Below are 27,420 nucleotides of genomic sequence, written 5' to 3'. Positions count from 1 at the left end.
TTAATAAACTATTTAAATGTACATTCATACATCTTATTATTCAGACATATAGTCATGGTTACTTAATGTGTTAACAAATTCTTTATTAACATGTATTAATGCTGTAATTAAGGGTTAATTTGGGTAGTTATAAAGCATTTAGTAGTGGTCAGTTAACTATGTTCGTGATCTCATCTAAAGTGAGGACTAGTCATACCTTGTAAAGCATTTTTAAAGGCTGTTAAATATTTCTATGTTCTGTATCACTGCGTTGTGTTTGTTACATTTTACTGTTTAGAAGATTGACGAGTCTTTAAATCACCTTTATAAATGCTTTACAAAGCATGAATAGTCCTCACTTTAGATTAGGTCACAAAAATAGTTAACTAACCACTACTAAATGCTTTATAACTACCTGTATTTACTACATTTACTTACACTTTCTAAGTGATCTTATGAATGACTAACAACTCTTAAACAACTGGTTTGTAAATAATGCTATACTTCATTTAGAAATTATTAATTGATCATTAACAAAGTATGAAAATACAATCATTAAACGCATTATAGATATGCTTATAAATCAAGAAAAAGACATGTATAGCTGTATTTATAAACTGCATATTAATGTCTATTAATGTTTTATAAATGATGAATTAACTGTTTACTCACGCTTAACTAATGATTAATAGTGTGCAGTTATTATAAAGTGTTACCCATTAATTAATGCATTAACTACAGTATCAAATATGTACTAAGTTAACATTGTTTAAGGCTGCTGTTATTCATGCATGAATCATGATGACTCCTGTCGTAGTTAAGGATCGCTCTTCATTGGTTCATGATTAGTTCATATCTTCACTAATCATGAGTTCATGTTGAAGTAACTATTAATTCAGCTATTAGTACATGATTATTCATGCCCTGTTATTGAAAAGTGTTACCAAGTCATTATTACCAGAGCTTCTCAGTGATTTTAGTGGCGTCCGAATGTGCCAACAACGTCAGTAAAGATTACAGCGACTTTTACCTTCTGAAAAAAGTGTCTGGAAAAATTCCCTCATGTAATGCTAATTCCTTGCGAGTAGACCCACTGTAAATATGTACTTAAATATTCCCTTATTTCCTGTTTAAAAGAAGCTTTCCAAAGTTTTTCAAGCATGGAGGCGCTTAAGAAACATTCAGTTGTGTTCTAGGTGGTGGGACGTCCGTGGGAAAACTCAAGTGTTTTCCACATACCATTCACATCAGAAAGAGCTTGTTAGAGGCACAAAATTTCTTTTAGCGTTAGGTTAGTGCCTATTACCAACACAATCCAATCTGAATTTACTTAATACACCGTTCGACTGGATCTAACTGCTTTATATATAGGTTATATGTGTTTGAGAATGTGATATCAGGAAGCAATAATATGCACACACTCTAAAAAAATCTTGGGTTATTTTTTTTTTTAACCAAAATCCTGGGTTGAGACTTTTGAGTCATATTTTTGGTCTATTTTATCAATGTTTGGGTAGTTTTTGTTTTAACTCAGCTCCTGGGTCAGAAGTAACAAGTGTGTGTGGAGTTGGTGTGGAGTATTTTTTTTCTTAAAGTTTAGACTAGAGGATTTACATTTACCCGTAAACATTAACTCATGTATGAAGTGAAATGAATCAACCGATCATCCTGGGTTAAATAAACAACACAATCTGGCGGGGAAAATGAACCAAACATGTCTTCTGTCCTAGATTTACCCAGTCCTTGGGTTGAAAAGGAACTAAATTGGGTTGTTTTTAACTCATTGTATTTCAGAGGGTGACAGAGTCGTGTAAATCGAATTACCCCTCCCACTTCTGCTAGTTTAACTGAGATTTCTTATCCCGTCCTGTGGTAAAATCACATTACTCCATCTCCCCCTGCAAAACGAATCCTGTCTGAATAGGGCCAACGTCCCGGTGCTTCATATGTCAGTCAATCCCTGAATCTCTTTTGATTCTGAATAGCTAATATTGCTTCCTCCCACTCAGGTTAACATTTTATGCTGACCAAAGACAAAAATGCAAACCGTTTTTGCAATAAATTCAGGAGAGGTACTGTATAGGGGTCTGTTCAATTCACTAACCTTAATAGCAAAAGTAACAGTGATGCTTGATTTAACACACACCACTAATGAGAGGCAGCTGGAAAATCAGGGAGTGACAAAAAGTGAAGGAAAGACAGACACCGAGTGGGACGCAGCGGTTAGACAAAGCCACCCACCAAAACATGAGGTCTCTGTCCCATTGTACTGACTCACAGCTCAACACACACACACACACACACACACACACACACATGTGGGACTGTGGAAACTTCATCTGCACAACATCTCCAAGATTACTCAACTCAACACTTCTGTCAGTCCCAACCAGGCGCATGTTTCTTCCATTGGGTGAATCACAGAATTGGGAAAACAACAAAGGGCTTCACTGCGTGTGTCTAAGTGGCTGTGAAGCATTCTGGGTACTTATTATAACCCGACGGGTCTTACGCACAGCTGAACCACACAGCACGTCTATCTGATGGACCTCAAGCGTTGAAACACTTCACGCTGACGGTTTAAATTAAAGCTTTGCTGAGATAATGATCGCTGAATTTCAACAAGATGTTAACAGTTGTTGCGCTCGCTGTGAAGAACAAAGGTCTGGCCGTAAATACGGCTCTTATCTGCTTCGCTTCAATAACGTGCTGATCTCGGCTGAGGGAAACGTAATCTATGTGTTCAGCTCTGGGGACACGGGATAAAAGGGCCATAAAATCACATCGGAATTCGGAGAGTCATTCGGTTTTCGCTTCAATTTGGACTCGCTTTATGCTCAGAAACCCACACGCATGCTTTGATTGCGGAGCGTGACTCCATGTGCCGTGTGCGGATTCAACTCATACAGGCGTACGCTCGTCTCAGAGGTATTGCCTGGTTTTTAATCAGAGAAACATCCTACGCAAGTAGCCTTTCCGTCACGGCTGTAACAATCCACAGTCGGCACAAATATAAGGCAGGATTTTAAAAGAGACTTACCTCGCAGGTCTTGGGAGACAGGGCTCGTCTTGTTTCCCATAATTCCTTGCATGGTTGTAGGCACTGCAGACAAACAAATAAACAGACCTGAGTATGGCCTATAGGTTTTAAATCCATGGAGAGACAGAACACACAAACATTTGCATGTGAGCACAAGGATTGCAGTGTCACAGTACAGCGGCCGCTCAAACTGAGTTGCATTGTGTAGAGCGCAAACTAATGTGACAAGCTGCTTGAAATATTGACAGATCGTTGAATATTTCATGGGTTTGCCGTCTTGGGTCTTAAACTTGACCCTGTCGGAATGTTGCTAGATTCAAATACATATATTGTTACTACCCTTGAAACCGAATTTAATTATTTTCACTCACTCTTTCCCCATAAAAATGTAGCGCAAACTCGTGACTCGTGAGTCATCGTGATATATTAAATACAGCGTATTGCGCAGGATCTGCTCATATCTGGCTTACTTGAACACACACGCAACAAATAATGGCGCACTTGATCATTTGCAATAAAGCAATGTCGAAGATTAAAAAGCATTTGGTTGACAGAAAAGACTTTCCGCCATTTTTCAATATCCTACATTTTTTGATGTTCTTTGTTCTCTATTGATCTGTCCACCTAAAACACATTTTTGGTGAAAGAGGAGGAGGAGTTGCTGATGAAAGGATTTTCAGCAATAAATGAATGTATGAATTCCAAATTCCAAATATATATATATATAGTAGAAGTTCTGAATGGCTGGTAACTTAAAAATATTGAGGCCAAATTGGTCCATGAGTGAAAAAGTTCATTTCAAACCTTGGATGTAATTAATTATCTTGGCTTTGTTCTGATGTTTTACTGATTACAATGAAAAATGACGGAGATATATTGGATATTGAATGCACCATCTGGACAAACAGATTCAATTTTATTAAGTAGGTACAAAATGTGGTCAATCCCAAAGTCAATCCGAATCAAGTATGTTTTCCCTATAATGTAAGCTCTCCGTTCCCTGAGATGCTCCTGTCGAACCCCTGCTGGCCCGGACTCCAGTCGCTCATGTGCTGGAACATTCACACACATCTGCTGTGTGTTACGTGATGGATTATTCTGACATCTGCCCCCATCTATCCCCCACCTGAACAGACAGCTTTCATTTGGCTGAACTCAAAGTCAAGACCATGTTCAAGAAAGAACAAAAGAACCTGAAAATAGGAGAGAAGAGAGACATGGAGTGAGGCTGGTTTCACCTTACTGCAAAGATAATCTTATTATCAAGGTAATCAAAGTCTAAATCAGTCATTCATACAGACTTCGATTAAAATGGAAACAAGGATTCTGTTCAAAAAATTGTCATCTCTTAAGATAAATAGGATTTGTTTTCGTTCTGGTGATTCTAATTGTCCAGCCAATGCCCATATAACTACAGACTGACCGTCTGCAAGAAGCAAAACAACCAAACTCATCCAATACTAATACTTTCCAAAAACCAAAATATACCAAAATAAATTCTTCAGCAAAAAACATCAGCCTGAATAACACTCAACACTTCAAATTATAATCAGGTACTTTACATGTTTTTTATGTTAGTCCACACTTCATAATAAGTGTACATCTTAAAAGCATGACAAAATAATTTAAACACTATTTAAAAGTATCTTAAAGTACTTGAAAATATTACAAAGTGCACTTTTAAGAAACAGTCATGAATGTGGACTTAAAGAGCAGCAATTTATATTGTCTGCAAATACAGTATTTTTATATTATACTTTTAATAGTTGAAGTACACTACAAATGCATATTCAATACAATTAAGTACACTTGTTTTTCAAAATGACATTTGAAAGAATATAGATGCGATTTTCAGTTTGTTGAACAATGGCAAAAAATCTTCATCAGTATAGCTCCTGTGTGTCCAACCTCCATCAAATGACTGCTGACGCCCTCAACACAACATAAACACACACACACGCACACTCTCTCTCTCTCTTTCTCACACACACTCTGCCTGTGAGTCATCAATATGACAGCACACTCCTGAGAGGAAGGGGCTGATGGGAGAGAGCCAGAGGTCTGGACTGCATTACGGGCCGGCGTCTCCCTGCGTTTGGTTAACTACACACACACTGCGGCAGGGGGTCAGCACTGGGAGATCAGTAGCTGGGACACAGGTTATCACTGACTAATTTCCCTTTGGCATTACACACATGCGATTGTGGGATATGATGATGGATGAATGAGTCAAGCATTTGCTGCTTCTGTTTATAAAAGATCTCAACGAGACAGTGAAGTCTAGTCAAGTCAAGTCACCTTTATTTATATAGCGCTTTTTATAAAACAGATAGTATCAAAGCAGCTTCACAGTGATAACATGAAAATAATACAACACAGTTTGTTTCTAGAAGAAAATTGCGTCATCGTCCACCTGAAGTAAGGCAGATATTGCCTTAATATTGTTGAATATTAAATGTCCCCAACTAAGCAAGCCAAAAGCCAAGGCAACAGTTGCAAGTAACCAAAACTCCATCAATGTCAGAATGGAGAAATAAACCTTAGGAGAAACCAGGCTCAGTCGGGGGCCAGTTCTCCTCTGGCCAACGAACGATCAGTGTATGATTATGATCCAGGCATTATTACAGGTCAGGTCAGATTGGATCAGAACATTCAGAATATTAATCCAGTTCATCTGGTTGGAAGTCGAAGTCATCACACCGGTATGGAGACGAGATTGTGAAGGAGTGAAATCCTCTGAATGCAGGTTTACCTCACATTTAGGCATTTACAAGGTCAACTACTTAGTTTATCAATAGGTGCTTTAAAGGTGATGAATGAAGTAATGCTTGCTGGATTTTAGTGTACTGAGCTTTTCCTAACAGTGCCTGTTACAGTGATAACGCTCACATACATGGCAGAAAACCGCCTATTGTTAGAAAACTGTATAAGACGATGGAGATATGGATACACCACATGATGTGTTTAGCCACTTTCTCTTCCCTGAATAAGAAAACAGAGTTCAAGTTTACATGATGTTTTGTACGGTTTTGTTATGTGCATGTAAGTCACTGCAAAAGTAAAGGTAAAAAAAAGTAATCAAAAAATAAGCTAGTTGAAACATGTTAATTCGCAGTTTCCTTAATCTTGTCACACAACAGAAGGGAACAGACATGTAAGTGGATTAATAGATGTTTATTTAAGCAGAGAGTGGATGATAGAGGTAATGAGATGATGGAGTTAACTGCAGATGGATGATCAGATGGTGACTTAGCTGAAAGGAAATGAATGTTCTTGTAATGGCAGAAGGAGACCGGGAACTGGATATGGTGGAGGATGACAGAAGACAGAGGCGATGCTAAGGTAAGTAATTCCAGGTGAGTAACACAGGAGGGTGGTTAGCACATCTTGTAGAAAGGACAAGACTAGAAAATGACGTGAAGGTGATGATGGTAGATATATAGGGTGTGTTGATGAGGAAGTCCATGTGCAGTAAATTAGTGTACAGGTGATGAGGGCCAGGAGGGATTCTGGGAAATGTAGTGCTGACGGGTTACTGAGCTGGTTACTGTGACAGTACTTCCCCCTCCCGGAAAGTGCATCCTCACACAAAAATGGTCAAGTGGGGCGGAGCCGGCAACTTGGAGCAGTAGAGTCTCTGGACAGTGGAGGATAGGAACAGGGGACTCAGCGGGACTCTCCATCTTGGGACAAGACTCTGGAAGGGCGGCCATGATGGGACAAGACTCTGGTAGGGTAGCCATCTTGGGACAAGACACTGGAAGGGTGGCCATGATGGGACAAGACTCTGGAAGGGCGGCCCTAACTGGACGAGACTCTGGAAGGACGGCTATCTTGGGACAAGACTCTGGAAGACCAGCCATGATGGGACAAGACTCTGGAAGGGTGGCCATCTTGGGACAAGACTCTGGAAGGCCGGCCCTGACTGGACGAGACTCTGGAAGGACGGCTATCTTGGGACAAGACTCTGGAAGGGCGGCCATCTTGGGACAAGACTCTGGAAGGGCAGCCATGATGGGACAAGACTCTGGAAGGGTGGCTATCTTGGGACAAGACTCTGGAAGACCAGCCATGATGGGACAAAACTCTGGAAGGGAGGCCATCTTGGGACAAGACTCTGGAAGGCCGGCCCTGACTGGACGAGACTCTGGAAGGACGGCTATCTTGGGACAAGACTCTGGAAAGGCGGCCATCTTGGGACACGACTCTGGAAGGGCAGCCATGATGGGACAAGACTCTGGAAGGGTGGCTATCTTGGGACAAGACACTGGAAGGGCGGCCATGATGGGACAAGACTCTGGAAGGGGCGGCCCTAACTGGACGAGACTCTGGAAGGACGGCTATCTTGGGACAAGACTCTGGAAGACCAGCCATGATGGGACAAGACTCTGGAAGGGAGGCCATCTTGGGACAAGACTCTGGAAGGCCGGCCCTGACTGGACGAGACTCTGGAACGACGACTATCTTGGGACAAGACTCTGGAAGGGCGGCCATCTTGGGACAAGACTCTGGAAGGGCAGCCATGATGGGACAAGACTCTGGAAGGCCGGCCCTGACTGGACGAGACTCTGGAAGGACGGCTATCTTGGGACAAGACTCTGGAAGGGCGGCCATCTTGGGACAAGACTCTGGAGGGGCAGCCATGATGGGACAAGACTCTGGAAGGGTGGCTATCTTCGGACAAGACACTGGAAGACCAGCCATGATGGGACAAGACTCTGGAAGGCCGGCCCTGACTGGACGAGACTCTGGAACGACGACTATCTTGGGACAAGACTCTGGAAGGGCGGCCATCTTGGGACAAGACTCTGGAAGGGCAGCCATGATGGGACAAGACTCTGGAAGGCCGGCCCTGACTGGACGAGACTCTGGAAGGACGGCTATCTTGGGACAAGACTCTGGAAGGGCGGCCATCTTGGGACAAGACTCTGGAGGGGCAGCCATGATGGGACAAGACTCTGGAAGGGTGGCTATCTTGGGACAAGACACTGGAAGGGCGGCCATGATGGGACAAGACTCTGGAAGGGCGGCCCTAACTGGACGAGACTCTGGAAGGGTGGCTATCTTGGGACAAGACACTGGAAGGGCGGCCATGATGGGACAAGACTCTGGAAGGGCGGCCCTAACTGGACGAGACTCTGGAAGGACGGCTATCTTGGGACAAGACTCTGGAAGACCAGCCATGATGGGACAAGACTCTGGAAGGGAGGCCATCTTGGGACAAGACTCTGGAAGGCCGGCCCTGACTGGACGAGACTCTGGAACGACGACTATCTTGGGACAAGACTCTGGAAGGGCGGCCATCTTGGGACAAGACTCTGGAAGGGCAGCCATGATGGGACAAGACTCTGGAAGGCCGGCCCTGACTGGACGAGACTCTGGAAGGACGGCTATCTTGGGACAAGACTCTGGAAGGGCGGCCATCTTGGGACAAGACTCTGGAGGGGCAGCCATGATGGGACAAGACTCTGGAAGGGTGGCTATCTTCGGACAAGACACTGGAAGACCAGCCATGATGGGACAAGACTCTGGAAGGCCGGCCCTGACTGGACGAGACTCTGGAACGACGACTATCTTGGGACAAGACTCTGGAAGGGCGGCCATCTTGGGACAAGACTCTGGAAGGGCAGCCATGATGGGACAAGACTCTGGAAGGCCGGCCCTGACTGGACGAGACTCTGGAAGGACGGCTATCTTGGGACAAGACTCTGGAAGGGCGGCCATCTTGGGACAAGACTCTGGAGGGGCAGCCATGATGGGACAAGACTCTGGAAGGGTGGCTATCTTGGGACAAGACACTGGAAGGGCGGCCATGATGGGACAAGACTCTGGAAGGGCGGCCCTAACTGGACGAGACTCTGGAAGGGTGGCTATCTTGGGACAAGACACTGGAAGGGCGGCCATGATGGGACAAGACTCTGGAAGGGCGGCCCTAACTGGACGAGACTCTGGAAGGACGGCTATCTTGGGACAAGACTCTGGAAGGGCAGCCATGATGGGACAAGACTCTGGAAGGGTGGCTATCTTGGGACAAGACACTGGAAGACCAGCCATGATGGGACAAGACTCTGGAAGGCCGGCCCTGACTGGACGAGACTCTGGAACGACGACTATCTTGGGACAAGACTCTGGAAGGGCGGCCATCTTGGGACAAGACTCTGGAAGGGCAGCCATGATGGGACAAGACTCTGGAAGGCCGGCCCTGACTGGACGAGACTCTGGAAGGACGGCTATCTTGGGACAAGACTCTGGAAGGGCGGCCATCTTGGGACAAGACTCTGGAGGGGCAGCCATGATGGGACAAGACTCTGGAAGGGTGGCTATCTTGGGACAAGACACTGGAAGGGCGGCCATGATGGGACAAGACTCTGGAAGGGCGGCCCTAACTGGACGAGACTCTGGAAGGACGGCTATCTTGGGACAAGACTCTGGAAGGGCAGCCATTATGGGACAAGACTCTGGAAGGGTGGCTATCTTGGGACAAGACACTGGAAGGGCGGCCATGATGGGACAAGACTCTGGAAGGCCGGCCCTGACTGGACGAGACTCTGGAAGGACGGCTATCTTGGGACAAGACTCTGGAAGGGCGGCCATCTTGGGACAAGACTCTGGAGGGGCAGCCATGATGGGACAAGACTCTGGAAGGGTGGCTATCTTGGGACAAGACACTGGAAGGGCGGCCATGATGGGACAAGACTCTGGAAGGGCGGCCCTAACTGGACGAGACTCTGGAAGGGTGGCTATCTTGGGACAAGACACTGGAAGGGCGGCCATGATGGGACAAGACTCTGGAAGGGCGGCCCTAACTGGACGAGACTCTGGAAGGACGGCTATCTTGGGACAAGACTCTGGAAGGGCAGCCATGATGGGACAAGACTCTGGAAGGGTGGCTATCTTGGGACAAGACACTGGAAGGGCGGCCATGATGGGACAAGACTCTGGAAGGGCGGCCCTAACTGGACGAGACTCTGGAAGGACGTCTATCTTCGGACAAGACTCTGGAAGACCAGCCATGATGGGACAAGACTCTGGAAGGCCGGCTATCTTGGGACAAGACTCTGGAAGGGCAGCCATGATGAGACAAGACTCTGGAAGGGCAGCCATCATGGGACAAGACTCTGGAAGGGCGGCCATCTTGGGAAAAAAGACTCTGGAAGGGCGGCCCTGACTGGACGAGACTCTGGAAGGGCGGCCATCTTGGGACAAGACTCTGGAAGGGCGGCCCTGACTGGAATCCTAATCCTACAATGACTTAATGATTTCATTGTTCAAGGGGCAGGTGCAAGACTCCGTGTATTTAAACAGATAGCGGCTATTTTGAGTCACTACAGCGATCTATTCTACAAGTTTGAAACTTGTCAAACAACAGAAGGGAACAGACAGGTAAGTGGATTAATAGATGTTTATTTAAGCAGAGAGTGGATGACATAGGGGATTAGCGAGGAAACAATGGAGTTAACTGCAGATGGATGATCAGACGGTGACTTAGCTGAAGGGAAATATGTTCTTTTAATGGCAGGAGACTAGGAACTGGATAAGGAGGAGGATGGCCGAAGATAGACGACAGATGAGGGGACAAGGCGATGCTCTGGTGAGTAACTCCAGGTGAGTAACACAGGAGGGTGGTTGGTGGAGGCGAAATCGTGCCCAGTGCACCACGTTAAACACGTCTCGCGCCGCAGGACCTCCAGAACCGCGTCAATGCATCTTTCCATTTAAATATTTAATTAAAATGGAAATCACTTGCTACAGATGGTCTATTTGCGTTCGGTGTGAACGCAGCCGATACAAAATAAAATATTGGTCACAAATGATTGGTCACTTTCTAAATAGTAAAATTATAGTGAATATACTAATAATCATATACCAATAAATCAGTTTTTACCGATGCAGATGCCAACTTGTATCCGATGCACACTTATTTAAATTGATGCATCGCATCGTTAGCATTTATGCCGATGCACCAATGCGAATCCCTGTAAAGCATGAGATTGCAGTGGTGTAAAGCGTCCACCAGCCTGGGGTGCGTTTCCCAAAAGCATTGTTGGCCAAATATGACCGTAATTTTCATTGAATTCTATTGTTAACGACGAAACTTGCGACCATGGTTGGCTTTGGGAAACGTTCCCCTGGTTTGATCTAGGTAGTGGACCAGCATTGGCAAGATGTTTACTTAACTGTAGTTAGTGAAGCTGGTTGATGTTAAGAGATAAGAAACCTGCATTATTATGGCATATCAGTGGCGGAACTGTACTATCCCATTTTCTAGCACAAAAAAAATTAAGTGAAAACAAAACTAAATAAAGCAAATATATATTACTAAATGCAACACCTACAGCAACACCAATGGATGCATGATCAGAGGATGGTTTGTCCCTTTGCCTTCTTTGAGCTCTTTGTGTTCTCACTGAGCACTAAGATGAAAGAGAAAGTCACATAAGAGGATGTAATGCATCTGTTTTATTGTGATTGCTTTGTCAGTGGAATGATACTCACATATTATGGCAAATCATGTCAATGTCACGTTTGAGCATCTTTTGCACACCTCTTATTTGAGGATAATAACATTTATAAATCTCAGCATTTCACTGTATTTCTGCACAGTTCAATTCTGATCAGTGTAACCAGGTGAGATTGTTATTGTTTATTTTATCGAGGATTGATTTACTGATGGATAAATTGTTCTGAGAGTATTCTGATGACCAAAAGCATTCCTTATTCTTTTGGGGTTGTTGATGAATGTTCAGTGAGCGCCGCCCCACAGGGAAGAGGGCTCCTCATCCTCATCCTTGTCCAGATCAGAGGAACATGTTTTCTTCAAGAGGAGCTCTCGCTGACTCTTTGCCCTTGTCAGGCTACACTGATTGCTCCCTGACGGAAACACTGTGGGAGACTTTTCTTTACACTTCATCTTCTTTGACAGCGAAGAAAAGCTGACATTTGAACACGAGAGGAGGGCTGTGATTAAAATTGTATCAGGGGAAAAGTAAAATAATTAGAAGGACCAGCAGATCAAATGTTCACTTAATATTTTAAATTTCTTTTTAAAAAATCACTTCCTCTCGTCATTTAAAAAAATCTTCTAAGCCATAAACCGAACCAATTAGCTCTAAGATGAAACCCAACATTTCAACTTATGATTTAAAAAAAAAATTCAGTAATTCAGTAAAACTGTCAGGGGTTGATGTGTATAAACCAAGGATACTTTTCCATCCACCAAACAACTAGGATAACATTAACACAGGAGTGGACAAGGAACTAAAAACCAATGGCTTAAATTCACACGGGAAGAAGATAATCACCACAACAGGAAACAGGTGAGTAACTCAATTAGAAACCATGGAAATGAACAAGGAACTAGAACTCAGGCAAAAGGGAACAACGAAACCAAACTAAGGGTCCTTTTACACCAATTTTTTTATGTGTTTTGGTTGTTTTATTTACACAACATCAGCGCTTTGGTGGCCTGAAAATACAAACTTTTGAAAATGTGCAGGTTTTGACAACATACATCGCTGTCGTGTAAATGTACCCCAAAACACAATGAAACCGAACATAACCCTTAAGGCTATACTGTTAAATTATTTCATCAGGACTACTAATCTCATGATGCACTGCAAAGGACACAAATAAAAAGCAATGGTATAATATAAAACTATAGTGACTTTCATAGTAGCCAGATATATATAAATATACAGTACACTCACTTAAAGGATTATTAGGAACACCTCTTCAATTTCTCATTAATGCAATTATCTAATCAATCACATGGCAGTTTCTTCAATGCATTAAGGGTGTGGTCCGGGTCAAGAGAATCTCCTGAACTCCAAACTGAATGTCAGAATGGGAAAGAAAGGTGATTTAAGCAATTTTGAGCGTGGCATGGTTGTTGGTGTCTGAGTATTTCACAATCTGCTCAGTTACTGGGATTTTCACACAACCATTTCTAGGGTTTACAAAGAATGGTGTGAAAAGACAAAAACATCCAGTATGTGGCAGTCCTGCGGGCGAAAATGCCTTGTTGATGCTAGAGGTCAGAGGAGAATGGGCCGGCTGATTTAACTTTACCACTCATCGCCACTACAAATAGGAAAAAGAGGCTACAATTTGCAAGAGCTCACCAAAATTGAACACTGGAAAAATGTTGCCTGGTCCGATTTCTGTTGAGACATTCAGATGGTAGAGTCAGAATTTGCCGTAAACAGAATGAGAACATGGATCCATCATGCCTTGTTACCACTGTGCAGGCTGGTGGTGGTGGTGTAATGGTGTGGGGGATGTTTTCTTGGCACACTTTAGGCCCCTTAGTGCCATTGGGCATCGTTTAAATGCCACGGCCTACCTGAGCATTGTTTCTGATCATGTCCATCCCTTTATGGCCATGTACCCATCCTCTGATGTCTACTTCCAGCAGGATAATGCAGCATGTCACAAAGCTCGAATCATTTCAAATTGGTTTCTTGAACATGACAATGAGTTCACTGTACTAAAATGGCCCCCACATTCACCAGATCTCAACCCAATAGAGCATCTTTGGGATGTGGTGGAACGGGAGCTGGATGTGCATCCCACAAATCTCCATCAACTGCAAGATGCTATCCTATCAATATGGGCCAACATTTCTAAAGAATGCTTTCAGCACCTTCTTGAATCAATGCCACGTAGAATTAAGGCAGTTCTGAAGGCGAAAGGGGGTCAAACACAGTATGGTGTTCCTAATAATCCTTTAGGTGAGTGTATAAACTATATTTCAAAAGACATTAAACTGACCGAAAATGACAGTAAAGGCATTAATAACGTTACAAAAGGTTTCTATTTCGAATAAATACTGTTCAAAACTTTTTTTAAACTTTGGTTTTATCAACAGCAAAACCATTTTCAACTGTGATAATAACAATAATAATACTTTTTGAGTACCAAATGATTTCTGAAGGATCTTGAGACACTGGAGACTGCAGTAATGGCTGTTGAAAATGGAGATTTGCCATCACAGGAATAAATTACAAAATTTATAATCTGTTGAAGACATTCCATCACAGTTGTTAAAAACGTTTAATCCTACAAAACTGACAGTCCAAATAAATCAAGATCTGAACATTCAGTTAATAAAATCATTACTTCAAGCTCACTGTATGTCTATCATCCACTTTATTCAGTAAGATCTGACACTCTAAGAAAAGTCTATAATATGAAGGAATTTTCCTGTTTAATTCTTCACAGGTGTTTCACACATGTATTTTGAATTACGCATTGCATTGTGTTTCAGGGTTAAAGGAAATGTCTGTGAACTTGACGGATGGCGTTAAGTGCAGAAAATTACCTGTACCCTTTTCCATTTGAACAGATTTTTCCTATCAGTGCAATAATAATACCAGGAGATTGAAGGGAAGGTGCAAGGAAGCGACAGGAACAAAACATTCCAGAATATCATTGTGTCACTAATGTAATAGGAGCTGCTGTGGATGAGCTGGAAATGCAGCGGGAAGCGTAGAACCGAGAATCCCAAGGGTCAAATCCTCCCTGCGCTCGTCTGTCTGCGATTTAGCCACCGCTCGGTGTGATGGCATGTGTTCTCCTGCCCGCAGCAGTTGACGCTCTTCACAGCCTCTGGAATCTAAATCATGCGCCAGCCTATAAATTATGAAGATGCATCCCGCACACTTCAACACTATAAGGTGAACTGGATGACACCAGCACACCTGAAACTCATAAGAAGGCCTTCAGTCATTCTGGAAATCTCTACAATGAGATCATAAAAGAAGCTATCACAGCGGCCCCCAAAGCGTCATCCTCATAAATGACCAACCAAAACGCATAAAGAGTTTTCCGTTTTTAGTTGAAAATGGGAGTGTTGGGAAAGTTCACTTTCTATATGAACTAGTTCAAAGTTCAGTTCACAAATTTTTAAATTAACTAGTTCAGTGCATAGTTCATACTTAACAATTTTGAACTAAGTTCATGGTTCCAAAAAATGAAAAATCGTTTTTATTATTATTATTATTTTTTATTGCCATATACAACCACAGACAGCAATATTTTATCGGCAGGCAAAGTTTGTACAGAAATGTAAGATTTTTTGCTTCTGACACATACGGCAGCCGCGGTGCGACACTGGTGGCTTATGTTGCCAGATTGGGTGTTTTTTTCACTACATATAGACCCCATTTGCGCCGACTTCACAGTTACGTCACGGCGCTAGCTGGATGCAAAACAAAGTGAAAACTGGAGGCGGCCAATACAAACCAGCCCAGATTCGGCTACATAATAAGGAGCTTAAATTATTGTTACTATTATTAAATGTCATCTTGTTGTGTTGTTTGGTGCAAGAATTGATGAAAAATGAATATGCTGTATCTGGAATTTTCATTTCTAGAAAATATTCACATCATTAAAATCGCACCGTAATGTCACTCTTTACATTGTCGTTGTTTCGGCGCTGGCTCGGCAAAACTGCGCATCGTACACACAAGTCTTGTACAGGACCATATAGGCATCTAAAGATTTATATGCCCTCAGTTTCTCTTTACGATCGTTTTTTCTATAAGGTAGGTGTAGAAGTCAGGCCACTCAACCGAGGTAACGTACGTTAATCCTGTCAGATCGTCCATGCATTGAGTGAGTGTGTAGGCAGCTACGGGTCGGCCAATCTGTTAAAGATAACTTTTGGAAATAACATTCACGGTCCTGGACACTGACTGACTTTACACATTAAGATAAAATCGGATTTTCTCCAGTCATTGTTAAAAAAACAAGCTAACAATACTTGCTAACTAGCGTTAGCGAAGCGGGCAGGGGGATCGTTTTGCCTCCACCTAAGCTCCGCCCAGAAAAAAACGTCACCATGTTTACCAACTGAAAAGGGGTCTAAGGGGTCTTAAGGCCTGTTTACGATTTTGCCGGGGTTTCAGATGGAAGGCTCTATAGAAATCTGGCACTCTATTGAACAAAGTTAAACTGAGAGAGCATGCGTTCACAGACACCAGAATGAACAAGTTCACAGTAAGGTTCATCAGGCAGTCATACAGTATGTTCAGTTCACGTTCACCCAAAATATGAACGCGTTCATGAACTATCGTTCAATGAATGCGTTTAGGCACAACACTGCTTGTAAACTACCATCCTGAAAATCACAGGACAAGCAGATGGACTCGAGTTACACATACAGCTTAGCTCTGGTTCAAGAAATCTCCAGCATTTTCCACACATTTTTGAGTCTGATTTGGTGTTCTGCTCAGACGAGTTTGCGTAGTTTGAAGGGCTGAACGTATGGACCGGTGAAGAGTTTCACTGTCCAGCTATCCTGCTGCTTTACTGGCCCTTAAAAGAGAAGACAGATGAAGTCCAGACCTGGCAGAAAAGAAGTGTGAGACGTCGCGGATGAAAGGCAGTATAAAAAAAGATGACATAGTCACCAGATGAATGAAGCAGTCAAGAGGGCTCCTGTCCAATCAAATGCATTCCTGCGACCTCATTTCCTGCATAAGAGCAAATGTGCTCTCCAGTCTCCTGTTAGCGAGAGGAGTGATATAATTCTGCTACTTTCACTCAGGAAAAAAAACAAAACTCTTAAGGTTTGAACCAATCCATAAATGTAATTAAGGCGTCATTCGCGAGCAGCCAATCAAGACCACAGATGGGCGTTATGCAAATGTGTTGCACTGTTACGCAGGTTCAGGAAGTGAGACTGGATTACTGACGACTCGTTTCAGTTCAGAATCACTTCTTTCTTTTAGCAGACAGTGTCTTTATCTGCACTGTGATCTTTAAAACGTTGCAGAGCATTTACAATCACAAACAGCTCTATTACATGTACACACTACATGAAATGGAATATCTGAAAAAGCATAATAGGGCACTTTAAGCTGGTCCAAAGTATAATTATTGTCAGTGTTACAAGATAAAAAAAAAACATAAAAATGAGTCCATATGACTTAAGTTATACATCACCGTTTGAAACAAGGCATGATCACATTAAGACAAATAAAAACAGACTGATTTTACAGAAACATTAGATTGAGGTTGACTTTTCCCCTTGGTTGCAAACATCTGTGAGTGAGTGAATGTGTTTCTGACATCTGTTGTGGAGGTGATATCAATATTGTGCTTGCTTATAAAACAGTTTCCTCTCAGTAGCTGGTGCGTTAATCGCTTTCAAATGGATCTTTGTAATGAACGATCCAATCAATAAGGGATAAGAACGTGAACTGGCCATGAACCTCATCAGTACAGCGAGTTTATTTCTCTGGCCTGCGTGTATGTTTACACAGGGCACAAAAGAACAAACACCCGCACAGTTTCATTTGCATCAGTTTGTGCATTGGCCTGATGGAAAGTGACACTCGCGTGTGGAGTGTGATGCTCCAAAACTGCCATATTGTAAACAGAAGTAAAGTCACAATGTGTGTAGCTTGAACAACAGGTAAAATAAAGCTTGGCTAGGTAAAGTCTTGAATAAACCTTTAGAATTATTATCTAAAAATACTAGTCTAAAAGCCAGTTCACACCAGGAACAATAACTTCATTAGTATCCAAGTTTCTAAGTCGTTTCAGTTTTGTCGTCTGCCACTTTAAATGCTCGAGGTCTTTGAAGCAGGATGGATTCTGATTGGCTGTCAATGTTTTTGTTCAACACTAATTTTGTTTCTCTGTACAGTTATCATATCATATGATTATTTACTGTGGACAAACAGAAATTCTGAAAACAGAGTCTGACCAAAGTTACTGAACACCAGTGAGGAGTGATTTATTTAGACCTGCACTACAGCCCGAGGGTTATAAATGTTCTTGCAAAATGAAATAAAAAATGAATGAGCATAAGCGACAACAAATAAAGCGTTAGGTGTGAAGGAAACTAATGAGACCACATGAGGCCAAGAAACTGAAATAAGCCACTGAAGTCAATAAGAAACATGACGCTGAATGTTCAACAATAACTGCATTAGACAACAGGCACCCGAGGCACCTCTGAGGTCATTGTAAAATTACATTTGACCTCAAATGTTGTGCATGAACAGTAATTCAGTCAAATAATTGGAAAGAGTGCCAAAACCAAAGTCAAGGAACCATTTTTTGCCGCAACCTGATATTATCTTGTGGGCATCAGGCCAAACAAACGGGTCCTCGCCACCGCGGGCGAAACATCCGCAATCTACTTCCGCGTATTTCTTTAAACCGGACCATTCAATAATTCCTGCCATAGAGACAAAGGCAATGCTGCCCTCTTAACGCAAAGGAACGGATCTTCCTCCAGCCTCAGGCCGCCGCAACAGCCCGTAAGTTAAGCCACGCTGCAGATTCAGTCCCAGCTGATCCACACTCTCAACATCTGCCGGGTCAACCCGTGAGTGCTTAACGTTAGCTCAAAACTTTTGTGTCCCAGATTGAACTTCGCATCGCTTCAATTGTTGAATGACGAGCAAGTTATGCTATCTGGACACAAAACGTGATCGGAGGATCAAACGTTTTAAATAGTTTCTGTAAAAATGATTTGCGTTCCTTAAACGCGATGCTTCCTTATGGCGAAAACTCAAATGTAAACAGTAGGACTGGGAATCGATTCCAAAAAGAATCGATTCCTTGATTCCGAGGCGTTAGGAATTGAGAGTCGATTCCAAAGGTTGGAATCGATTCCATTAAGGGGAATCGACTCCTCCTTTAAGATTTTTAACACAAACCGCGGCCTGTAACCGATTTCATTTGTCAATACAATCACGTCTCCTGTAAATAAAGTTCAGACTAATTCAACCCCACGGCGTCACCGTTTGGTTTACTGATGAACTAACAAATCGTGAACATGACCCTTAGAAATGACAAATAAATAAATAAATGAGAAAATAAGGGGGCTTTTACAGTGGACTCGTTTGCTGGGGTCCGAGCGCGTTTGTTCCCGACGCCCCCCGCAGCGTGGGTCTGGTTTCACCAAGGGGGTAATCCATCGACCGGAAGTTGAAGCCTCGTGGGAGCTGCCATCCTGTAGCAGAACTTCACTTGCGTTAGCATTCCCATTGACTCCCATTCATTTTGGTGTCACTTTGACAGCGAATAACTTTACATCTGAGGCGTTTGAAGACTCCATTTGTCCTTTATTTATTTCTAGAAACACGACAATGTATAAAATGCTCCATTGCCTTGTAGCTTATGTTATCGCCCCGTAGAAGCAGTTTTAGTGAAAGTAGGCTAATGATTGCATCATACTCACGTGACTCTCTGTCGCACAGTAGAAAGATTACCGTATGGACATGAGAAGAAGCTCGAGCGCAATCGGGGAAACTTGGAGGCAAAATGACAAAATGATTAATCAGAATATAGAATTGTCTCCTCCTAGCTCATGGACAGCTCCTATTCACACTCCGCCTCTGCAAGTTTCGGAACGGAATGATTCAGATTTTTCATGCCACACAGCACTAGAAGACAGACGGGTTGCTCTCGTCACATTAAGTAGTCAAGCTCTGTTTGAGTCTGCGCATCAGGGACGGAAGTGCTAAAAAATCACCAAAAACGGGCTTCAATCGTCTCAATGGAGTTCCCATGACATCGCTCTGTCCATTTCTTTTACTGTCTATGGGTTTCACACTCAACTTGATTCTATCGAACCCTGCTGCGTTTGCGTGCATGCATCTCACATCATTGCAAACGTGCACGGCGCATGATAGAAAGCAGAACGTGGGTAAATATTGTGTTTTATTTATTTATTTATTTTAATTTGCTGCTATTATGCGCAGTTGAGTGAACAATACAGGTTTATTGTTATAGGTTGAGGTTTATTTTACAGGTTTATTTATTAGGTTGATTTTTTGCTGCTTGCAAACGGACCCTAAAGGGTTAGTTCACCCAAAAATGAAAATTCTGTCAGTATTTACTCACCCTCATGTTGTTCCAACCCCGTAAGACCTTCGTTCATCTTCGGAACACAAATTAAGATATTTAAGATATTAAGATCGCTCCTGCATACAGTCCATTGGCCTTTTTGAGGGACTGGCTCTTGCTGTCCTCGAAAAGTCATTAAAGACGTTTGATAAACTTAAGATTGAGCCCCTGTAGTCACTTGGACTATTTTAACGATGTCTTTAATGACTTTTCGGGGACAGCAAGAGCCAGTCCCTCAAGAAGCCTATGGACTGTATGCAGGAGCGATCTTAATATCTTAAATATCTTAATTTGTGTTCCGAAGATGAACGAAGGTCTTACGGGGTTGGAACAACATGAGGGTGAGTAAATACTGACAGAATTTTCATTTTTGGGTGAACTAACCCTTTAAGGAGACAGTGGATTTCCAAATGTGTTGCTCTGATTCCACGCACAATGCTCAAATACACTGCAGGCTCATTATCGCTTGTATCCAAGGTAATTCCTCAACACTATCATCCCTTACTTATTTAACTGAATACATCACAATAAGCTAAAACGCACGCGCAGGATACTTTACTTCCTGAACAAGTGCGCACCCGAGTCCATGCTGCTTTCACATACACGTGAAGCGCGGCATGGTTCGGGAGCAACCGAACTCAGACCACCTCCTCCAGGTGGTCTCAGGTTCGGTACCCCAGTGCGCACCCGGGTCCCATGACGGCATTCACATTAGCGATTTTTCATGCGAACTGTGCCCTGTTACGGACTTAACTGCCAGGGTGAAAGCTCCCGAAGCCCTTTTCAAACGTTAATAAAGATGCACATAATCCTGCAAAGATTTAATCTCCCCTCTTTTTCACGTCTTTGATCACGCTCAAGAAGATGATCATCGGTCCGCCAGGCCCCAGTCTACTTCCCCCTTCGCTCGGCTTCACACCACAGCTCAATTTGCACGGGTACGTTTCTCCACTGCCACAGCAGTGATGTCTACTCTGCTCCCACAGCAGCTCCCTTTCTCTGGCTAATTTTCTACACTGCCACAGCAGTGACGTCTACTCTGCTCACGCAGGATCTCTGTTTCTCTGGCTAATTTTCTACACTGCACCAGCAGTGACGTCTCCTCTGCTCACGCAGGATCTCTGTTTCTCTGGCTAATTTTTTACACTGCCACAGCAGCTACGTCGCCTCCGCTCCCACAGGGGCTCTGTTTTTCTGGCTAATTTTCTACACTGCCACAGCATAACAGTGATGTTCCCATTCAGGGAACTTCGAGCTGCGTGTAAACGCCGTGGGAACGCCTCTGCGTGATGAGTCATGAAGCACGTATGAAATCTGTCCAATGGCGAGACGGAACGTCATAGGCGGGGTGACGTATCGACCAGGAAACTATAAAGCATCCCCGAAACACAAGCGCAACAGCTTCTGAGTCTTCACAAGCGCTCTGTGTATGAATTTTGTCTGTCTGTCTAATATTGTATATATATATATATATATTGATATGGCGAGCAAACAACAGCAGAATTTCAGAAAGTGTGTTCGTCCCTGCCCTCGCTTCATCACGGGTGGGGATACACACGATCTGTGTGTTGTTTGTTTGGGAGTGCAGCATGCTCAGTCGGCTCTCGAGGGGGCTGGCTGTGAGCACTGCGAGTGTCTGCCCATGAAGACACTTCGCTCCCGCCGGGCACTCTTCGAGGAGAGTGGTTCGGTGCGCGCTCCCCGCGGCTCGGGTCCCGCTGCTGCCGAGGCACAGCGAAGGCTTGCGTCGTGGGGATCGCAGATGGATCTATCAGCGGGGATTGAGACGGGCCCCGCCCTTTCTCTGCCCTTACCTGGTAGATCCAGTGCCTCAGATCTCGCTGCGGGGGTCCGCGTTGCGGTTTCTCCTGCCCGGGCTGAGGCGCCATCACTTCAATTATCCAGTTCTGAGGAGCTGGATATTGAAAGTGTGGAGGCAGAGTCTATGGACTCAGTGGAGATCGGGGACTCGCCATCCCAGTCTCCCGCGAATGTAGAGCTGATGGAGGTTTTGACTCGGGCTGTGGAAAAAATTAAGCATTGAATGGCCAGTTGAGAAACAAGAGTCGAGAGTGAAGAGTAAAATGGATGAGAGATTTTTAAAATCACACTCACTACCTCCACGCCGGTGTTTGCCCTTCTTTCCCGATCTACACACCGAGGTGTGTAGATCGTGGAACAAACCAGTGTCAGCTAGAATTTTGACACACCAGACCTCTATGTATGCTAATATTGCTGGGTCTAGGAGACACGGTTATGGGGCGATGCCGAGGATGGAGGAAGTTTTGGCTAGCCATCTTTCTCCTGAGACGGCATCGTCTTTTAAAACACCGGCGTTGCCAAAAAAAAAACAAAAAAAAACAAGCCACTCAGAAATACTTCGGTTTTGGTGGGCAAAGCTTATTCAGCGTTAATGAGCTGCGTCAGGCAGCAGATATTTCTCTCCGTGCCACCAAGGAGACGGCCAGATCAGTCGGCCGCTCTATGGCAGCCCTGGTGGCCACGGAGAGGCATCTGTGGCTAAATCTGGCTAATATGAAGGAGAAAGTTAAAGCTTTTCTCCTGTATGCGCCGCTGTCGACCGAAGGTCTTTTTGGTGGTTCTGTGGAAGCTCCTCCCCAGCAAAACTGGGCTGAGACGCGGTGTTCTCAGGCGAGGTCTTCCCGGGATAGAACCGATCTGAGGACGGTTACTGTCGCCAGGAAGGTTTCGTCAAAGAAGTCCTGACGCCACTGGTGTCAGGCTACTGAGGGTGGTCCCCACCGTGAGACAGAGGTGTTCGCCGCTGAATCCGGCGCCCGCTCTCTCTCGGTGCCCTCAGGGGTTCGTTCTGCCAACCCTGCCTGTAATGGGGGGTGCAGACGGTCCCAGCGAGTGATTTCCCGAGGGACGCTCGTTTGCTTCGAGGAGCGATACAGAACGGTCGTTAAACCCTGCCTGTGCGCGGTCACAGGGCGCTGTTTCTGTTTTAAAAACTACTCCAGAGGCCAGTCTCGAGAGACTGGTACCCTTAGTAGAATTTCTGGTAGAATGGGGAAGTCTTCCAAATATATCTCGTTGGGTCCTGCAGACTATCGAACGCGGGTACGCGATCCAGTTCAGGTCGCGTCCACCTCGTTTTCGGGGGGTTTTGCCCACAGTGGTGACCCCCGAGCAGGCTCTGGTTATGGAACAAGAAGTGAAAGCTCTGCTACTGAAGGGGGCGATAGAACGAGTTCCTTCTCCCGACAGAGAGCTGGGGTATTACAGCCGGTACTTCATTGTTCCAAAGAAGGATGGGGGGCTGCGTCCGATTTTAGACCTGCGCCTCTTAAATCGGTCAGTAGGGAAGCTCAAAATGCTGACTCTCAAGCAGATCGTGTCACAGATCAGGTCCGAGGACTGGTTTGTCACGATAGACCTAAAAGACGCGTACTTCCATATCTCCATCCTTCCGCAACATCGGAAGTTCCTGAGGTTTGCTTTTGGGGGCGAAGCGTACCAATATCGGGTCCTTCCATTCGGCCTAGCGTTATCTCCTCGAACCTTCACGAAATGCATGGACGCGGCCTTGGCCCCGCTGCGTCTCCAGGGCATTCGCATTTTAAATTACATCGACGATTGGTTGATTCTGGCTCAATCGGAGCATCAGGCGATTCGGCATCGAGATGCCGTCCTCGCCCACATCAGAAGGTTGGGGTTGAGACTCAAAGCCAAGAAGAGTGTGCTTTCGCCAGTTCAGCGGACCACTTTTCTAGGCGTGGTATGGGATTCGACGACGATGCAGGCACGTCTGTTGCCGGCTTGTATAGCCTCGATTATCTCGACTGTCAAGCAAGTGAAGCTAGGCCAGTCACTCACTGTAAAGGAATTCCAGAGAATTCTGGGTCTGATGGCAGCAGCATCCAACGTGTTACCGTGCGGCCTGCTGTACATGAGACCACTACAGTGGTGGCTCAGGACCAAGGGGTTCTCCCCGAGGGGAAAGCCGCTCCGCAAGATCAAGGTCACGCGACGTGGTCTCCGTGCCCTGGCTATGTGGAAAGAACCTTGGTTCCTGTCCCTGGGACCTGCGCTGGGAGCCCCGTGTCGCCGGGTAATGGTGACGACGGATGCCTCTCTCACGGGCTGGGGAGCGATCATGAGTGGTCGCTCGGCCCGCGGGCTGTGGCAAGACCATCATCTCCGATGGCATATAAATTGTCTAGAGATGATGGCGGTGTTTCAGGCTCTGAAACACTTTCTCCCAGACCTCAGAGATCATCATGTTCTTGTCTGGTCAGACAACATGTCTGTGGTCTCTTACATAAACCACCAGGGGGGTCTGCAGGGACCCGTTCTGCTGAACCTGCCTGTGAGGGTGGGCGCAGACGGTCCTAGCGAGTGGTTTCCCGAGGGAAGCTCGTTTGCTCCGAGGAGCGATACAGAACAGTCGTTAAACCCTGCCTGTGCGCGGTCACAGGGCACTGTTTCTGTCTCTATAATTACTCCAGAGGCCAGTCTCGAGAGACTGGTACCCTTAGTGGAATTTCTGGCAGAATGGGAAAGTCTTCCAAATATATCTCAATGGGTCCTGCAGACTATCGAACGCGGGTACGCGATCCAGTTCAGGTCACGTCCGCCTCGTTTTCGGGGGATTTTGCCTACAGTGGTATCCCCCGAGCAGGCTCTGGTCATGGAACAAGAGGTGAAAGCTCTGTTACTGAAGGGGGCGATAGAACGAGTTCTTCCCCCCGACAGAGAGTTGGGGTATTACAGCCGTTACTTCATTGTTCCAAAGAAGCTAACGATATACGCCTCCCTCACGGGCTGGGGGCGATCATGAGTGGTCGCTCGGCCCGGGGTCTGTGGACTTTCTCCCAGACCTGAGGGGTCACCATGTTCTTGTCCGGTCAGACAGCACATCGGTGGTCTTTTTATAGACCATCAAGGGGGTCTGCGCTCATGTCCATTATTCAGGCTAGCGCCAGATCCTTCTGTGGGCCCAGGGGAAGCTTCTTTCTTTGGCGATTATATATCCCAGGATATTTAAATCGGGGAGCAGACATCCTGTCGAGGCAGGGGCCGAGGCCCGGGGAGTGGAGACTCCACCCCGAGGTGGTGGAGCTCCTATGGAGTCATTTCGGTCATACCGAGGTAGGCCTATTTGAATCCAGGGACTGAGACACTGCATGCTGTGGTTTCTCTGTATCCACCAGCCCCTCTGGGGTTGGATGCGATGGTACAGGAGTGGCCGAGGTCACCCCTGTACGCATTTCCCCCGATTGCTCTGCTCCCAGGAGTTCTGGAGAGGGTTCACCGAGACGGGGTCTTTCTACTGTTAGTAGCCCCGCGTTGGCCGGCCCGAGTATGGATGCGGGTCGATACTTCACACCCGCCCAGATCTATGGAGGTTGTGGCTTGGCCTCTGAGGGGGCCCAGCTCATAGAATCGGGTCTCTCGACTGACGTCGTGGAGACCATCCTCCAATCCAGAGCTCCGTCCGCGAGGAGATTATATGCCTTGAGGTGGAAATGTTTCACCTCTTGGTGGGGAGAACACCAGTTGGACGCAGTTAACTGCCCGGTGTGGCGGTGCTGGAATTCCTTCAGGAGCATTTCTCCACAGGGTTATCCCACTCCACACTAAAGGTGTATGTGGTGGCCTATCTGCTTACCACGTCCCTTTGAGTGGAGCTTTCACGGGAGATACCCATTGGTAATTCTTTTTCTTCGTGGTATTGTGAGGTCAGACCAAGAGAAACTAATCTGCTCTGCCCTGTGAGGGCTCTAGATGCTTATGTCCACAGAGCTGCCCTGTGGAGAAAGCCTGAACAGTTATCTGTTTGTTTTGGACCTCCGAAGAAAGGTTGTCCCGCATCTGAGCAGAGGTTGAATAAGTGAGTGGTCGAGGCCATCTCACTTGCATATGAGTCCGCCGGTCAGCCTTCTCCTTTGGCTGTCTGGGCTCACTCAACCAGGGGTATGGTAGCTCCGCTCCAGGGGCGCAGGTGCTTTCGTCTAAATATGTGCCTGATTTCATACAACGGACACCTGCTCGCATGGCGGCGTTGGTATTAGCGTTCCCTAGGCGTTTAAACGCAGCTCGAAGTTCCCTGAATGGGAACGTCTCTGGTTACGTATGTAACCTTAGTTCCCTGAAGGGAACGAGACGCTGCGTGTCCATGCCATACTCCCAGCATGCCCGTGAGCGCTTGCTTCAGTCCTATCAAAAGCTGTTGCGCTTGTGTTTCGGGGATGCTTTATAGTTTCCTGGTCGATACATCACCGCGCCTATGACGTTCCGTCTCGCCATTGGACAGATTTCATACGTGCTTCATGACTCATCACGCAGAGGCGTTCCCACGGCGTTTACACGCAGCGTCTCGTTCCCTTCAGGGAACTAAGGTTACATACGTAACCAGAGACGTTTTCTCTCCAGTACATCACTATTCAGAATTGTTATTCCTGCTAAAACCCCTAATCGATTGTTTTCTCTGTCCAGCGAGCATTAGTCTCCAAGCGGACGTTGCATGCATCAAAGTTATCCTCCAAGCAGTATCTCTCTGGACCCTTCAATCCTACGTTACTGCTTGGAGATAATGTAAAGAAAGAAAACGATAAAAAATGTCTCATATAACTTGCATTTCCCTGATTTTTCTCTTTTAAATCAAATCTTTTATCTCCTACCTTAATATCATTAAGAGCCTACAATTACCATTAAAGGTTATCTGAGCGGCATCCAGTTTTTCCATAAACTGATGTACGGCACTCCTTCTGTGGAGATAAACAATTCACAAACCCTGATTAAAGGGATTCAAAGATCCCAGCCCACCCGCCCCGACGCCAGACAACCCATAACAATGGACACACTCATCAAATGTATTCAGGCTTTCCGCACAGGCTACCAGCCCCTCAGTTCCAATCACACACTTGATACCATGTTTAAACTAGCCTTTTCGTTTTCTTAGACACTCAATTTGTGAGCGGAGTGAGTGCTTTCTTACATTTTTCTCTTTCATCCACCGAACAGTTGGTCTCACAGCGGATGCAGTGTGAGAAAATATCCTGGACAAGCACTCATTGCTTCCTCTTTTCAGGTTTCCTCTTTCCGTCCAGCGAACACTGGTCTCACAGCAGACGGAGTGAGAGCTTTCCTAGTAGAGCACTTACATTTTCTCTTTCATCCAGCGAGCAGTTGGTCTCACAGCGGATGGAGTACGAGAAAATCTCCTGGACAAGCACTCATTTTTTTCCTCTATTCAGGTTTCCTCTTTCCGTCCAGCGAACATTGGTCTCACAGCGGACTGAATGAGAGCTTTCCCAGTAGAGCACTTCTATTTTTCTCTTTCATCCAGCAGTTGGTCTCACAGCGGATGCAGTGTGAGAATCTCCTGGGCAAGCACTCATTTTTCCACTTTTCAGTTTTCCTTTTTCCATCCAGCGAGCATTTTTCTCACAGCGGATGGAGCGAGAAAGTTCCCGGTAGAGCACTCACGTTTTCTCTTTCATTTCAGCGAGTATTTGGTCTTACAGCGGATGCAGCGTGAAAACCTCCTGGCCAAGTACTCTACAACC

The 27,420-nt window shown here is 45.2% G+C and overlaps 1 protein-coding gene across 1 annotated transcript in view; it reads right to left on the bottom strand.

Annotated features, from left to right (window-relative positions):
* The window catches only part of anos1b (anosmin 1b), a 175,421-nt gene that overhangs the window by 118,249 nt on the left and 29,752 nt on the right, over window positions 1–27,420 (bottom strand). Inside the window, exon 3 of the mRNA XM_089118266.1 lies at window positions 3,020–3,082. Coding sequence (XP_088974392.1) covers window positions 3,020–3,082 — 63 coding nt within the window. The remainder of the gene's footprint in view (window positions 1–3,019; window positions 3,083–27,420) is intronic.

This window comes from Pimephales promelas, chromosome 2, assembly GCF_988280905.1.
Source record: "Pimephales promelas chromosome 2, fPimPro1.hap1.1, whole genome shotgun sequence".
NCBI lineage: Eukaryota > Metazoa > Chordata > Actinopteri > Cypriniformes > Leuciscidae > Pimephales > Pimephales promelas.
This window is presented reverse-complemented; position numbering and strand designations above follow the sequence as displayed.